The sequence below is a fragment of the Aplysia californica genome, unplaced genomic scaffold, assembly GCF_000002075.1.
Source record: "Aplysia californica isolate F4 #8 unplaced genomic scaffold, AplCal3.0 scaffold00316, whole genome shotgun sequence".
In the NCBI taxonomy this organism is placed as follows: domain Eukaryota; kingdom Metazoa; phylum Mollusca; class Gastropoda; order Aplysiida; family Aplysiidae; genus Aplysia; species Aplysia californica.
The window spans coordinates 491613-507757 of record NW_004797586.1 but is presented as its reverse complement, the minus strand read 5'-3'; the positions used below and the strand labels follow the sequence as shown (position 1 = coordinate 507757).

At 37.7% G+C, this 16145-nt stretch overlaps 1 protein-coding gene across 2 annotated transcripts in view; it reads right to left on the bottom strand.

The window, feature by feature from the left end:
• Positions 1 to 463: 463 nt before the first annotated feature.
• The window catches only part of LOC101861520 (pre-mRNA-processing factor 40 homolog A), a 29162-nt gene continuing 13480 nt past the window's right edge, over positions 464 to 16145 (bottom strand). For both annotated transcript variants that reach the window (XM_005102190.2, XM_035970754.1), the window contains exons 10-24: positions 15265 to 15364; positions 14738 to 14875; positions 13312 to 13403; positions 12478 to 12586; positions 11729 to 11879; positions 10896 to 11029; positions 9546 to 9752; positions 9094 to 9210; positions 8543 to 8599; positions 5690 to 5764; positions 5039 to 5212; positions 4563 to 4665; positions 3587 to 3657; positions 2596 to 2721; positions 464 to 1250 (exon numbers count right to left, since the gene is read on the bottom strand). In XM_005102190.2, the coding sequence (XP_005102247.1) occupies positions 1143 to 1250; positions 2596 to 2721; positions 3587 to 3657; positions 4563 to 4665; positions 5039 to 5212; positions 5690 to 5764; positions 8543 to 8599; positions 9094 to 9210; positions 9546 to 9752; positions 10896 to 11029; positions 11729 to 11879; positions 12478 to 12586; positions 13312 to 13403; positions 14738 to 14875; positions 15265 to 15364 (1762 nt within the window). In that variant the 3' untranslated portion in view covers positions 464 to 1142. The remainder of the gene's footprint in view (positions 1251 to 2595; positions 2722 to 3586; positions 3658 to 4562; positions 4666 to 5038; positions 5213 to 5689; positions 5765 to 8542; positions 8600 to 9093; positions 9211 to 9545; positions 9753 to 10895; positions 11030 to 11728; positions 11880 to 12477; positions 12587 to 13311; positions 13404 to 14737; positions 14876 to 15264; positions 15365 to 16145) is intronic.

Here is a 16145-nt window from a genome sequence, read left to right as displayed (position 1 = left end):
TGATTTCTCGAATGTAAGTGTTTTTACGCCCTTGTCAACACAATATAGGTCATTCTATGTTTTGTTTTAGTAAGAGTTTTACCGCACTTGCAACATAACAAGGTCATAAGTGCTGAAGAATAGACGTGTTACAAGAGAGTAACATACACAAAAAAGAAGGAGGAGAGATAAGAATGATAGATGTTAGGAAAGAAGGAAAAAACCACACCAGAGCACCTGCCAATCACCCACTCAGGTCAATTTAGAAAGTGGACTTCTATCACAAAAATTCCCCAACAAGGAAGTGGAACTCGGGTCCTCCACTTGTGAAGGAAAAGTGCCTGACCGCTACACAACAAACGCTGGTGGTTTTCACTTCAAAGCTTGGGGGGAAAGAAACGTATTTGTCATGTAGGACACATCATAAGTAACCATTGATGCTATATATATACAAAACAAAAACAAAAAACAATACACACACATGGGAGGTGTGAACAATTCTTTAATGAACTTCAAGTCATACAAAGTTCACAACTGACAGCTGTTGTTTTTTTACAAGTGGTGATTAAAACGAGGTCGAATTGGGCAACACATACTGAAACAAATAACGCGCCTTAACAGTTGGGCAGAAAAAGCACACTTAACTTATTAAAAAAACATCCACGCTGAACACTATATGAACTTTTAAATTAAAGAGGCTCCACAGCGCAACTTTCAACATTCAACAAATATCATCACGCAAGCATACACCCTATCATTACACAAACTGAACTGTAATCATCCCCCACCCATTCCCAAATCTAACCCATACAAGCTGTATTCAGATAACTATTTATGCCCCGAGTCCAGCGCAAAGTGTTACAACCATCAGCGTCTTGGGTGCCTCACATGTGTCAGAAAGTCTGTGTGTGTGTCTATCAGGTGTATGAGCACAGTGTGTGTGTGTGTGTGTGTGTGTGTGTGTGCGTGTGTGTGTGTGTGTGTGTTTGCACGTGTGTGCTTGTGAATATGCATATGTGCTCCTTCGCACATCACTGTACATGAGCCTACCTACATGTATGGAGGGGCGAGTGTGCACCACCACGGTTTGTGTGTCCCATATGTATTATGTATGTGTATATCCCTATGTGTGAGTCCATGTACACAAGTGTGAACTTGTAGTCTCAGGCGTCATCCTGCAGCTGTTGCAGCAACATCCTGCGCTGGTTCTCCAACTCCGCCTCGCTCATGCCGCTGTCCGAACTCTCCCAATGACTGGCCGAAGTCTGCTGCTGCAGAGTCAAAAATGAAAAATTTTTCAAATTTAAAAAAAATATAAAAAATAGACCATCAAAAAATTTGGACACAAAATTTAAATCTTTTTTTTTGGGTAAGAGTTTTACGGCACTTGCAACACAATTAGGTCATATAAGTGCCAAAGATTAGAGGTGTTACAAGGGAGTAACAAACACAAAAAAGGAGGGAAGATAAAGATGATAGATGTTTGATAGGAAAGGAGAAGCAAACCACACCAGAGCACCCGTCAACCACATACATAATTCAAATCTGAAAGACACACACACACACAGTATTTGAGTACAGAGCAGAGAAGCTCAACACAACAAAGGTGTAGTTTGTGTAAGGAAAAAAAGTACGACCTACAGTAACAGAGAGAAAAGAAGTAAGACCTACAACCAGCCCCTGCAAAACAGAAACCCTTAGCAACAGACCTCTGTTGACCCACAACAATATATCAGCCTTAGTCCTGATTCATCTCACTAAATTTTCTTTTTACAAAATAAAAATGAACCTTGCCTAAAAAAAAATCAAAATTATTTTTATACTGTGCATGGGTAAATCTATATCTTCAAAATGAATAAAGTTTGTGAAGCAACAGTGTAAAAAAATGTTGTTTGTTTATATTACTATGCAAAGGAAAATAATCAATAAAATAACTAACAAACAACTTCACTGAGTACAATTTACTACAGTGCATTTAAGAACTACCGGCAATCGTGAAGTTAACAAAAAACCATGAACTGGAAACTGGTAAACATTTTAGTTCCTTGGACAACAGGAAAAGCAATGATGACCGGCTAAATTTGGTACATTCAACTATTCAGATTGCTATAAATCAAGTTTCACAGAACTAGGAATAAAACCTAAATAAATCAGAACATCTCTAATTTCTCAAAAGGCTGCCAAAGAGAACACAGGAAGGACATAGGTTTTTATAAACGACTTTGATTTACATTAAAACACTTTTCACCCAGCTCACATCTATAATGATGCCACACAGTTGTGGCTTTACGAGTCAAATAAAAGTCTGCATGTCTCTGTAAGACTACTATCAGCAGACTCATGGCCCTCTATTTTCTGTACCTGTATATTGCACTAAAAGAGAAATAGTAAAAGTAAAGCAGCTTTTATTTACTGTAGACCACTGAGACACAAATCCTCATACCCAGTCCCACCACTTGCCACCTGAGACAAAATGCCACTTGCAAGAAAGATTTTCCAACAATTTGGTTAGTTTGTACCTGGAATGTAACGCCATAGATAGTTTGGTGTAAGAGAAAAAGACTAGTAAATTCTTAGATCTTTCAAACTCAAACGATGTGCTGCTTCGTCACCTACCTTGCTGGACCTGTCTCTCTTGGACGGCGGTGCTGGGGGAGGCTCTGGGGACTCTTTTCTTTTCCTCGTGATTTTGGAGGAGCTGCGCCGATCCCTCTCATGGTCCGAGCCATCTGACCGGGATGCCTGAGTAAAAATGTTGAATTGCAGCTTACACAAAAATGCCCATAATTTGCCAAAAACAGACAAGAAAAACAGAGCTGAGATGCTAAAAGAAGGTAAACGCAAAGCAAAGCGCAATGCTGCCAGAGATGTTAACTCCACAGGAATTTTTTTAACTGAACTTTTTCAGACGGCCATCTTTGAGAGAAAATGGTTACGCAACTGCCATCACACAAGACACGCACAGATCTAAGTCCGCCAAAATTTCACAAAGAGCACACATATATCCAAGAAATATCACACGACATCATAGACTTAATCTAGAAAAGATACGAGATCTAAATATTAAAGCAGTAAAAGCCAACGAACTCGTGCCACTCTCGAACTGAAACTGAAAGCGGGCGGAAGTAGGCCTCTAGTAAGCAAAGACAGACCTTAGAGCGCATGCTCAAAAGTGCAAGATTTGCCATTCGTCACTTGTCGTATTCATAAATTTGACTCGACGGCACTCCGTTAATTTTCCGTACTTCCACAGTGCTGTAAGTGGTTTGTTTGCATATAGCCCAAGGCAAAGAACATAAAGTATCTTAACCTCAGCATCCGCCATGAGAAAAGCAGAACCATAGAAGTAGATGCACAGAGGGCATGCAAAAAATTACACGTATAATATATATAATACAAAAGACCTCACAGTTCACTATTAAATGGTTCCAAAACGCAGCATATTGAATTAGCTGATGCAGGAAACACTTCCAAACTGTCATTTTTTAAAATGTTCATACACAGTTATGAGGTCATCAACATATTATACTGACAGTACAGCATCGCAGTAGTTCTTTTAAAAGAAAAAAAAAATGTGATCCTGTTGAGAAAAACAAACGGCACTTACTGATCGGGAGTTGTGCTTCTTTTTCTTAGACTTCTTCTTGTGTTTCTTGGCTCCCCTGTCGTCATCATCTCCTGTGGGGATGGTAAAAAGGAAATCTATGACTACAACACACAGGTGTAAATCCATTGTCTAGACACAGAACACCAGCAGACCAAGAGCATGCAGAGTTTCAAGGAAATTCTAATTGAGCTAATTGACATTTTAAACTATTTTACCCTGATAGCATCCCATCAATAAGGAAGGGAACTAAACAGTAATAGTCACAGAGTTTCACAGAAAGAGAAACTTTAAGAAGCAGAACTTTCCAGATATTCTGGTGGAGAAAAAAGTTGGCAGCAAGTTTGAACAACAATGGAAACTTTAAGCAAAAAAAAATTTGGACAACAGCAATATTGAAAAGCAGGAAAAAAGCATACTAAGCCAGAATGCCCATGTACTATCCACCCACCCAACGAGAAACTTTTTAATGGCCACTTATATCGTAAGAACATAAGAATCCTATGATACTCTGCATGAACTTTGGTCTGCTTAATAACACACTGCCAGTATCATATGGTGGTCCTGTATGTAAAAGGATTATGCAGCCGAGAATAAGAAAGAAATGGAGTTACCAGAGATACTTTCACCCACGCATTACCAGAATACTGCAGCTGGAAAACAATTTATACTGAAAAGAGAAGGAGCTCATCACATACAGTCATCTAGCAATGATTTCACATTAAATACCCAATTTCGTAACCATGATTTATCGTTAATAAGTGCACACAAATACACATTAACATGATAAAATTTGCAGATACCTAAGACTGAATCTGACCAGTAATGACCAGACAAGTGTGAGAACAAAAAAGAAAGAAAAGTGACAGAATTTACCGAGGAACAAGGAAAAAAAAGAAAGACCTACAAGTAACATCCTCTACCCATCAGTTACACAAACACCCAATAAAAAAGGACAAACGAGAGTTCACAGCACTACCTCGAGATCTGTCAGAGTCTGACCCTCTACTGGGAGAGCGAGACTCTGACTTTCTGCGCTTCTTCTTTGACGACCGATGCCGGCTGTCGTCTTCCGAGTCACTCTGGGGATCATACAATTACGGTATAAGAATAAATAAGCTCAGATGACCTGAATCCCATGTGCTCTACCATATGCACTAATTGGTTTGCAAATATAACAACAACAGTGCTGTGAGTGGAATATCAACTTGCAATTGCTTAACTTCCCTGTCTACTTTAAGCAGAGAAGAAAGAGTCTATTCATGTTTAGACTTTACAAATTTAATAATAGGGTACACCATAAATGTTTTATTGTCTGGCATGGGCAGAAACAACAATCATTGATTACAATTGATTTGGAGTACTCAACCAAACACTTGAGGAAAGCACAAGTCTTGAAAAACTAGAGCAATAAGCAAGACTGAAATTCTCAACATCTGAAAAAGAAACACTTACTTCAGATCTAGACCTAGAGCGACGAGACCTGTGTTTCTTAGACTTCTTTTTCTTGGGATGATAATGTGAGCAACTTTCTTCAATGGCTATCAAGTGTTCTTTGAACAAGCGGATTCTTTCAGCCTCTAATGTGATGCTTTCAAACGCTTGTTCTCCTTCAAGTTTTGGTCTTATCTGTAAATACAAAACAAGGTGTTACCAAACAATGTGTACACAAATCATGGAACAGAGCCAAACCTCCAAATATACACTATCAACAAATTCTGTGCCCTAAAAAAGAAATTTTCTCACAATTCACCAACTGGAAACTGCAGTCCCCCCCCCCCCCCCCCCCCCTTTTTTCCCCCTAGCCCTCATCCTGAACCAAAATTTGTCTGCTTTCTTTGTTTACCACAGCTGATTCTATAAAGATTTTATTGAAACCATCAAAACAAAACTTTGTGAGCTCAATCTAGAGTAAACATTTAGCATTAAAACAGTAAGTAGGCATGGAAACAATGGCCATCTAAATTCTTTAAAAATGTCTACACTTCATTTAAATCAACACTAAAATTAACCAACACGACTGAACAAATAATCAGTAGTGTGAAAATCCACCAAAATGCTGATAAAACAAAGGAAGAGTAAAGTCAACAAAGGAAATGTACATACATGGTCCCACTTGGTGTCGAGATCAATATTGTGTTTTGATAGCAAGTTCTTGAAAGCAGACTCCAACTTTTTCAGCTGAAAAGAGAGAAACATATAACAGTCATTAGGCTATGGTAACATCTAAAAGTAGCTTTACCTTAGATCTGTACACAATATTCAACAAGACGCCTAAAGTAAAATTGTAGATCAGTGCTGATAATGAGAAAAAGTCAAAAAAGAGGAAAATATAGCAACCCCGTTGCAATCCTGAAATTTCAACATAGAACTCTAATACTAACTACAATAATATAACACATATCTTACTTTTGTAGTAATATTTTGGAACCAACAAAAAAAGGGGAAATCCGTGGATCCGCGGGAAAATTGTCAGCACTGGTAGATGTTTTACGCCTCTATCAACACAATTTAGATCATCTATGAGGTGGCCTGCCTGTCAGGGCCACCCTCAGCTGAGAGGAATACAACAATGTCCCATCATAAAGATGTATTCCGTTAAAATCATTTCTGTTTTTAGATTAACGAGATAAATATTTAGAGAGATTTCTTTTGGTCAGAACACAATGTACCAGTACTGATATTATTATGTTATCATGGTATTATAAAGTGCTCAGGGCCTGTGTACTTTAATCGGGGTTGAGCGCTATATAATTAATGCCATATATTAATATCAATATTATTTATACTAACTCTTTCCGGACTTAGTTTTTTGGGGATCTAGACGTAATTAACTTGTGGCGCTATTTGGCTACAGTTGATGTACAAAATATCTTCATATAAGCAAACCATCACTCAAAACATAACATATGATATATCAAATTGAAGGAAATTGAATGAGTAATACATTCCAACATGAAAAAAGGATTAATTTTGAATATAAGCATGCATTACAAGGGTTAGAATGAGTGATGGTGATGAGAAAAATAAATTTTGACGGAAAAAAATTACACTACACTCAAAAAACATGTGAAAGCAAATCAGCATAGATATCTTATCATATACAGGCCAAGAGCATAATCCATAAATTTCTGAAAGGTCAGCTTTTTATTTGAAAGCAATATTCCAATTTTTGTTTGAGTTATGATATTTCTACTCTAATTACGTTTTGTTGAAGCAAGACTGCTAGAACTAATTCACTCATTTTGGCAAAATGACACTTTGACAAAGTGAAACTAGATGTTTTCGTTTCTTAAACACATTCCAAGTTTTCCATAACAATAATAAGTACTTATAAATGACCAATCATGTTAAAACAATACAAAACTGAGGCACCCTATTATTGCTGATATATCAGCGATACGATCGCATGGGGTGTGAACTCGCGTCGATATCCGGAAAGAGTTAAAATTGTTCCCTACTCTGAAACTGAACTTGTCTTCTGAATGTAACGGGTAAGCACCTAACCGCTAGATCACAGATGTCAGTCAAATGCTTTTTTAGTTTTAGTAGGTTTTATGGCGCTCGCAACTGCATAAGAGTCAAATGCTTGAAATTTTCCCACCTTAAACAAACACAAGAAAAAGTGGGAATTAATTTACCTTCCTGCTACTGATAAAACCCTAATAATATAAAAAAAGATAACGAAAATTAGTGCTACTGAAAGTTGCAATGGTGCCTATCAACCTTGTCCAGGTCAAAATGGAAACCACAAGCAACAAGCGAATCTTAGGTGAAAAGTGTAGCCTACACAAAAAAAAAAAATGAAAGTCATACAAAGGGATTCAGAAAAACAGTTAGCCTGAAATAGAAAGCACAGACCTGCAAGGAACACATTCATTCAATCTAGTAGGAAAATTAACCTTCAAATAAATATACTGTAGAACATAAACTGATCAAAACACTATACTATTAATGCAAGCTTTAAAAAAACCCAACCACTAAACTTGTCAAAACAAAGATAACCACGTCAAGATTTACTTTTTTTTAAAACACACAAAGTTGATGCAGACAAATTGAGCCAACTGATGTAGGGTCAAGACAATAAGAGGAAAGCCAATCTGACCAGAAAATGAGGATTATTATGATTTTCCTTTGAAAAATTGCTTAAATTTGTCCCTGAAAATTGTTTTTCAATCAACCACTATGGATCAAATACTATTAGAGCCATGACTCCTCTCTGGGGAGCACACAACTTAGCTTGTTCACTCAATGTTTCAACCTGTCTCTGCTATCAAAGGGCGTAGTCAAAAGGATGGCACCCTACAACTTTTCATTACCATTTACCAATTTGCACTCGTCTCCGAAGCGGAAAGTCTGGATTTGAGCCTCAGTTTGGACACAGATTTTTTTCGCCTCTTCCTGCCCACCCAACAGTAATGAATACCTGACTTCAAGTTGGGGAAGTAAAGGCGGTGTGGAAAGAAACTGGCCACCTTACTACAATATGCCGAAGGTCCAGGGAATTGTCTCACTAAAAAGGCAATCTCCAATGACCGGACCGGATGAGGGAACAACTTTACTTTTTTTTAATTTACCAATTTATATAGCAGCATTTAGCCAATGACTCACATTGGCAGAAAATCAGCAAAGATTTCAAGTCAAGGCTGGAATGAAAGATTCTTCTCAGTCAGTAAGAACTTTACAGGCATTAGTGGAACTCTTACCAATTTGACCAATGAAAGGTCAGTTTAAAGGCTAATATGTGAAAGATATTCACATATGAAAATTGAAGTACATGCTCTGGTACGGTAGACTTGAAGAAAATGGCATCAATCGAAAATCTATAAATCTGACCCCAGCGTCGTCGATTTTCGGACGAAATCTCCATTTTTGGATTGCGAGAAGTAATTAATTTTGCCTCTCATTTATCACACATACCACCTCTAAATTGTAAAGCAAACAAAAAATTATTCTTACCCGTCTCGCCTCATCCTTCAATCTTTCCTTTTCTCGTGCCTCTGCTTTTTCCAAGAGCTGAAAAGGAAACACATAAATTGAAGCAGGAATGAGCAGCAATCTTTATATCAGACATCTAAGGACCTATTACACTTAACATTTTGAGATTTCCTGATGATTTTCCAATAAACATCTTGCATTTTCAAATAAGTCGGGAGTCTCAAAACAATTGCCTGCCACAATCTATCTATCTTTAATTCTTGAGTGACAAGACCCATTACCAGTATACGCAATGCAGTTTGCTTACAAACGACTTATCTCTTCAGCTCTTAACAATGAAGGAATGACAAAGAGTCATTTATCAATTTCGAGACCAATGGGATTAAAATAGTCTTTAATTGAATGTTATTTGCTTAACTTCTTAGAGGAATATATTTAATCAGAGCAAATTTCTTTCAACGTTTAACACTGCCCACAGAAATATGCACAACAATGACCCCAATATCATATACAAGGACAATTTAATTCCCATGAAACAACAAAACAAATATGAGCAAGGCATAGATACATACACTGTTGTATGTGAGTTTGATGTTTCCACTGTCCAGGTTACTTGAACGTTTGTCACTGAGGATAGCATTGCTGAAACTCTCATACGTCGTAGAAATCTCAATGAAGAAACCTTTTTCCTGCAATAAACAAAAGACAGTATTTGTGAGAAAACAAGCACGTCCATACTACAAAGTTCATCATTCAGGGCTGCTAAATTCAACATTACTCATTTAACTACCAGCAAGACTCCTCCCACCACCCACACTAAGCACTATTGGACTATTTTTCTTCACTGCAGCCTTGGGAATTAATAAGATTATAAAAATGAATAGAATTAATACAAAAAGCAGCACACTTATTGCTATTGTGAAAATATGACGATCCATGACGTGATCATTAAAATGACAAGATCTGCAGACCCTATAAACTTGTCTTCTCTACTAAACTATATCCATCATGTTGATTACGATACCTTGAGAATCTCTTTAACCACTTTCTTCTCATCGTGAAACCGTGACTTGAGATCTTCGACGTAGAACTTGAAAAGGTCAAGAGGGGTAGAGCCGGGCTGCCCGAGCATGCTGCCAAACCGCATGTCCTGGCTGATCACCGGGAACAAATCCATCCACAGGGACATGGAGTTGAGCTTGCCTTGGTGGTGGAGTTCATCCAGCAATACCTTCATGAAGAAAGTTAGTTTGCTTTCAGTAGAGTTTTTACTGTGCTTGCAACTAAGGTCATATGAGCACCAAGGGGTGGATGTCAACAGAAAAGTCCATACAGGGAATAGGGCTTACTCTGCTCACCTCTCTAGCTTCAACAGTACAAAGTCTGCTTCGACAATCAAGGCACCCTGGAAATAGTTGGTCACAAGAGAGAGACAAACATACCAAAGAAGTAGAGGACAAATGAGGATAGTAAGAATTAGGACAGAAAAAGTAGCAGTTCCCTGTATGCAGTTCAGGCACAGTTATGAGCATGACATTGATGAATCAGCCCATTTACAATTCTACTGAGCATAAGAACATGTTAATGTCCCCCCTTTGGGAATGGCCTAAAGACACATCAGTCAGTAGCACCGCCCCGGGGTGCATGAAGAAAAAGATGTTGTTTGGAAAAACAATGAGCAACAATTTCACATGGTAATAACAAGTTTGTTAGGAAACGAACTAAAAGAAAAGTGACACTGGAAAAAAAAATCAGACCAACGAATAAACCAATCCTTTCATTACTTTTAGCAGAAATTATAATTGATTACCAGTTTGCTAGGCCCCTTGGTACCAAACCTTCACCAGAGCCCCCTTTGCCAGAAAGTTTCGGGGTTGATACGGGTTGGCCTTCTCAGCTAACATAAAGCCACAATAAACCATTCATCCATCAAAAATCAAAAACATATGCTGGTGGATCAATATCAACACACACACTGTTGCCCAGCCAAGTCTGTTATTCTTCCATTTTTCACTGTCAAAGTGTCAATAATACAAAACCTCTCACGTTTCCATCTTAATCTAAAAAGACACAGAGCTCATGCCTATCAACCCACATACCAAGACTGAAAAGCAAGAGAAAAACCAGAGTTACCAGGTCAGAGTGACCCAAGAATCAAATTATGCACTCTAGCATTAGAGGGAAATACATTTCCTTTGGGCGAAAGACCTCATCTTTCATATGCAATAAATATATATTTTATACACACATATAATGTTAAGATGTAAAGTATCAAGAAGAAAGGAAAGAAAGAAGGCTTTCAAAACAAAAGCTTCCACTAAACAGCCTTAGTCACAAACAGCACTGATAAAAGACAGTGACACACGATACTCACAATGAAACTTTCTCTGTTCTTCCTCTGGTTTCTTTTCAGCCTACGCCGTTCCCTTTCCTTCTCATCATCATTTTCTTGCTCCAACAAACGGATATGGTCCTCAAAACACACAAGGGCATCTTCTTTGTCCATATCTGGAAACAGCAAAAGGCAGGAAAAACTATATGCATCTACAAACTTAATTCCTCCAGGAACACATGAACCCCCAAACAAAACAAAAAAACACATGATATGGGTAAATAATTATTTTAAACATATATAAAACAACATCAGGATATTAAGACATAATCATATCATCCTCACAATTTAGTTTTATGTCACTTTTCTTTCTTTTTCTAGAAAGCATTAAATTTTAGACAATAAATTTAGAAAGGACAGCATACAGTGACAGCTAACATGTACTGCTACATATAGATAAAAGATAACTAATTTGAACAAATATAAGTTTTAATTTGTAAGTTCAATTCTAAAGATTGTCACCCAAAACAAGCAAAAAATGCCTAGCCAGTTTTGCCAATATTAATAGTCGCCAAATAGTTGTTTTGTTGGGTTTTTTCATGGAAATATACTGCCCACTGTTCCTCAGGAAGAAATTAGCATAAGGGTGATTGGCGGGTGCTCTGGTGTGGTTTGCTTTTTCTTTCCTATCGTACTTATCTCCCCTTCTTTTTATGTTTGTTACTCTCTTGTAACACCTCTAATCTTCTTGCGCTCATATGACCTTATGCAGATGCAAGCACAGTAAAACCTCTACTAAAACTAAACTAGAGATGAGCACCAGCACACTAGACCATCCATCAGCCACCTGGACCCGCCCCCTTGCCTTCACTTACTCTCCAAGTCTGGGTCCTCTGTGAAGCGAGGGTTGTCCAGCAACATTTGCTGTGCCTCCGACCAGGTGGTCGTGAACGTCAGGTTGGGCATGTTGTCGAGGATCTCTGTGAACACTTTGATGTTACGTTTGCGCAGGACTTTTGCTTCTTCCTGTCATCAAGAGAAAGAAGAAAAAAAAGGATAGAGTAAGGGGAAGGTGGAGAGGGGGCAGTGTGGAGAAAATGCATTTATCTCAATGATTTCCGTACGACACACACAAAAGAAATGTAATACAAAAATTCATATATGAATGAAATATATGTCTTTGGTTACTCAGAGTATACACAAAGCTGAAAGCTGATCCATGTCAAAGCTACAAACCAAAAAACAAAAAGAAACACAAAAAATTCAACAGTTTTTTAAATCTTTCCCAAAACCAGTGCATGCACTTCAGCCTCTATGAGCATAATAAAACTACCATTAGAAATAGAGATAAAGCAAAATTGTTGTTTAAAAAAATCTTCAGACCACAGTACAATTCATTAAAAAAAACTGATATTAATGATTCCAGAATGTTACCACTGACCTGTTCTTTAGAGCACAATAGAAGCAACTGTGTGCCAAGAAATAGAAATTTGAAAATTGATACTCAAAAAGAAAGGAGAAAGACTAGACCAAACCAGAACATCCACCAATCATCCACTCAATAGCAAATAAGACAGTGCAGACACTCGCATGCAGTAGACGATGTAAAAGACGATCGAATTACCTTCTCTTTCTTTGCAATGAGATGCACCACATCGTCAAAGAGATCTCTCCTCTCCCTCTCACTGACACTCTTCCAGGCTTCATCTTCTCCAAACATAGTATCTGCTTTCCTGAAAAAAACATAATGAACCTGAATAATCCATTCAATGCCTTACACAAACAAAGTACTACGAGATACAAAATTTTACATTGCACACGAAAAAGTTAAATAACTGTAATTCAACATATCATGGAAGATGAATTTTCCTACATCATATTTCTTTGAACACCTGCCTATTCTCCAAAACCATCAGGATTATAAACACCCTTGTTAGTCAAAGCAGTCTCCAGTTTTACTTTTGTTTTCTTTGCCTTATGTGGAACTACAAGTACAAAACAAATACAATGTGCTTAAGCAAATCACTGCACTGCAGAAGTAGTAATGCAAAAGCCCACAAACTGAAAGGAAAAAAGAAACCCAAACTTCATGGAATCGTGTTAAGTAACTGACTTCTCGCCGTTTTAAAACTGCATGTTGAAAAATAACAGGATAACAATAAAATAATTCTGCCTCTGAACTTCCCTTCCAATCGACAACTTTGACACCATTTGCTCACATATAAAATCATTTAAATTCATAAATTTGTGAAACAATGACACTTTAGTCTAAAACTATCAGCTTTAGTGCAGCCTTAGCCACGTCAGAATAAGGACAGATTGACAAAAAGGTGAAGTGTAGGAGAGAGACATCCCCAATTACTCCCTTGTATTTTCACCACAGTTCCCTTAATAATGCAAAATTTTCTCTAATAAGATACAGTAACCAGAAAACACACGTAAAGGGATCATTTCTCACCAGTATTTGATGGAGGAGTTCATTCTGTCATTGTGTAGTAAAAACTGCTCCAAATCTTCCTTTGCCTGTTTAGCCCTCAGACGCTGCTCTTCCTGGAAATTACAATAACATATTATGCAATATAACAGTTATATTCATAGGACATAAACATGCTCCCACAGAAGAAAAAATAAAAGGTATAGTTAAGTAAGGTTTAGAGAACAGAGCAAAGCACAGTAGTTGAGCACACTACCAAAATGCTTTAACATAGTTTTTAAAAAATTCTTCTTTCACTTTTCAAAGAACAAAATACTAGTATGATGAAGAGCTTGGTTCACTAATTCAGAGGCCAGATGATGAACAAAGAACATGATTTTCTATTTTTAGTTTTAGTAGAGGTTTTACGGTGCTCGCAACTGCATAAGGTCATATGACCGTCAAGGAGAGGATGTCAACAGAGAAGTCCTTTTACTGGGAATCAGACTTACTCTGCTCACCTTTCTAGCTTCAACAGCACAAAGAGGAAAATGACAATAGTAAGGATTAGGAAAGAAAAAGCAGCAGTTCCCTGTTGTAGTTCAGGCACAGTTATGAGCATGACATTGTTGGATCAGCCCATTTACAATTCTGTGCATTAGAACGAGAAATGTCCCCCCTTTGGGATTGGCCTGAAGACACTTCAGTCAGTGGCACCGCCCGGAGGGTTATGATTTTCTTTTTTTTCTTCTTAATCTATATACATAAGTCACACTACTCACAAAGGAATAATAATACACGAAAATGAACAAAACAAATCTCGAGCAGTTTTAGGAAAACAAATACAGTCAAACCTGCTCTGACGGTCACTTGTATAAGACAAATCACCTGTACAACAGCCACTTGCCATTTCCCCCTTCGCATGTATTTTTTACATTATAATGACACTTTATAAGACGTCCACCTGTGTAAAATGGCAACATTTCTCCTCAACAATGGGAGGCCAACTTAAAACAATTTAATAATAATAGATAGCATTTGTATAGCGCAAACCCCCGCTCAACAGCAAACTCTATGCGCTTCACAATCTATACTATTACCCCAGCAGACCTGAGGGCATTCTGAAACAATCTCAACTTCCTGGGAAGCATACAGTGCAAGCAGCCCTTTATAGGCGCTAAAACAATAACATACTGACAAAATCTTTTGCTGTTTATGGCCGGGTACCCATTCCCACCTGGGTGAAGTCAGGGAAATTTGGGTAAAGAGCCTTTCCCAAGGACACAACATCGGGCCCGGGTCTCGAACCCCCGATCCCTCAACCTCACAATTACGAGTCTGGAAGTCTAACCACTAGGCCATCGACGCCACATTCAATTGTATTAGCCAATTCTGTAACATTAAAATTAAATAAGATTTGTTCTAGCACCCTGGTCACGGCTCCCAGTACCAAACCCCATCTATTTCTCACCTTTTCCTCTTTCGCCCGCTGCGTCTTGTACTCATTAAAAGCTTGTTTCTTCTCATTGAGGTGCTTCAGAGCGCCGTAGCGAGGGTCGTTGATGATGAGCTTCATGGCACTCTCCCAGCTAGCCGTGGAAGGAACCTCCTGGACACAAATTCAAACAGAGAAATGCATTGCGTGATGATGACAACAATGTTTTTGCTGAATATTTAAAAACTTTCATTAAATCCCTGCAGTATCTACAAACCACTTATGAATATCTCAGTATGGATGAGTTCTTGAGTTTGAACAATAGGAAACACAATGTCATTAATTTTTTAAATGACAGTGTTATTCAAATCTGGCACCAAAGACAAGAACGAAAAAAAAAAAATAGGTTTAAAACTGCAAGCATTTCAAAGAGCCCTCCCTTACATCAATATTCCTATATGACAAGATCAAGATCTCAAAAATCCTCAAACTATTCAGGTCTGAACTAAATCCAAAGTGACAACCGTTATGACTGAACTGTGAACAAGAAACAGTGTTCGTACCTTCTCCTTGAGTAAGCACTTGAAAGCTTCAATGGCTTCCTTCTTGTTTCTAAAAATATATTGCTCCTTTTTGGGTGGCTCCTCTTTCTCTGCAACAGGCCTGTGAAGTGATACAAAATATAAATGAATTAAATGTCACATCCTTTAAAGAAAGGGCTACATAGTACAGGTCCCACCCTACGGCTGCAACAGGTCTTGCAGACAATGTGACATCTTGTCAGTTTTTTAAAAATAATACTTTTTTTTTCAAGACGCAAAACAAGCGAGAAACATATCCCAGTTGACTGATAGGTTGTAGAGTCAAAGTCTTTTAGATTACGATTCAAACAACATTAAAGAAGCAAGCAATATACGAAGGGAATTTCCTATCTAAAGCATTTTGACAAACCTGCTCTTACTTTTCCTACATTTTTCTTTTCATTAAGGCATTGCATACACAAATTGTTCCCATAATAACAAGAATACAGGCAATTTGTATTTGTGTGTCTCAACGGCTACTAAAACTTTCTTCCACCAACAATAGTATAACTCCTTTGTTCTTTATGACTTTTAGATAGTCAATAAGGTGAAGCGCACAAACTGTGCTGTTTGCTTTAGATCCTCAAGACTGCCATGCAGTTTTCAGAAGTTTTACAAATCGTTTCTAAATCAGTTCATCCACACAGAAATACATTCTCTAGATAAGAAAACAAATTTAAAACACACAAAAATCTTCTCCTTTGAAAATGTTCAAATCTACGAGCAAAAAACAAAAGGTCTTAGAAACAAAAACATAACAATTAACTTCTGTTGCAATACCAAAGTGAAAAATGTGAACCGAAGATAATACTGTACAGTACCCTAGACAAGAAGGCAGAATATGACACAGGCTTGCCTACTAT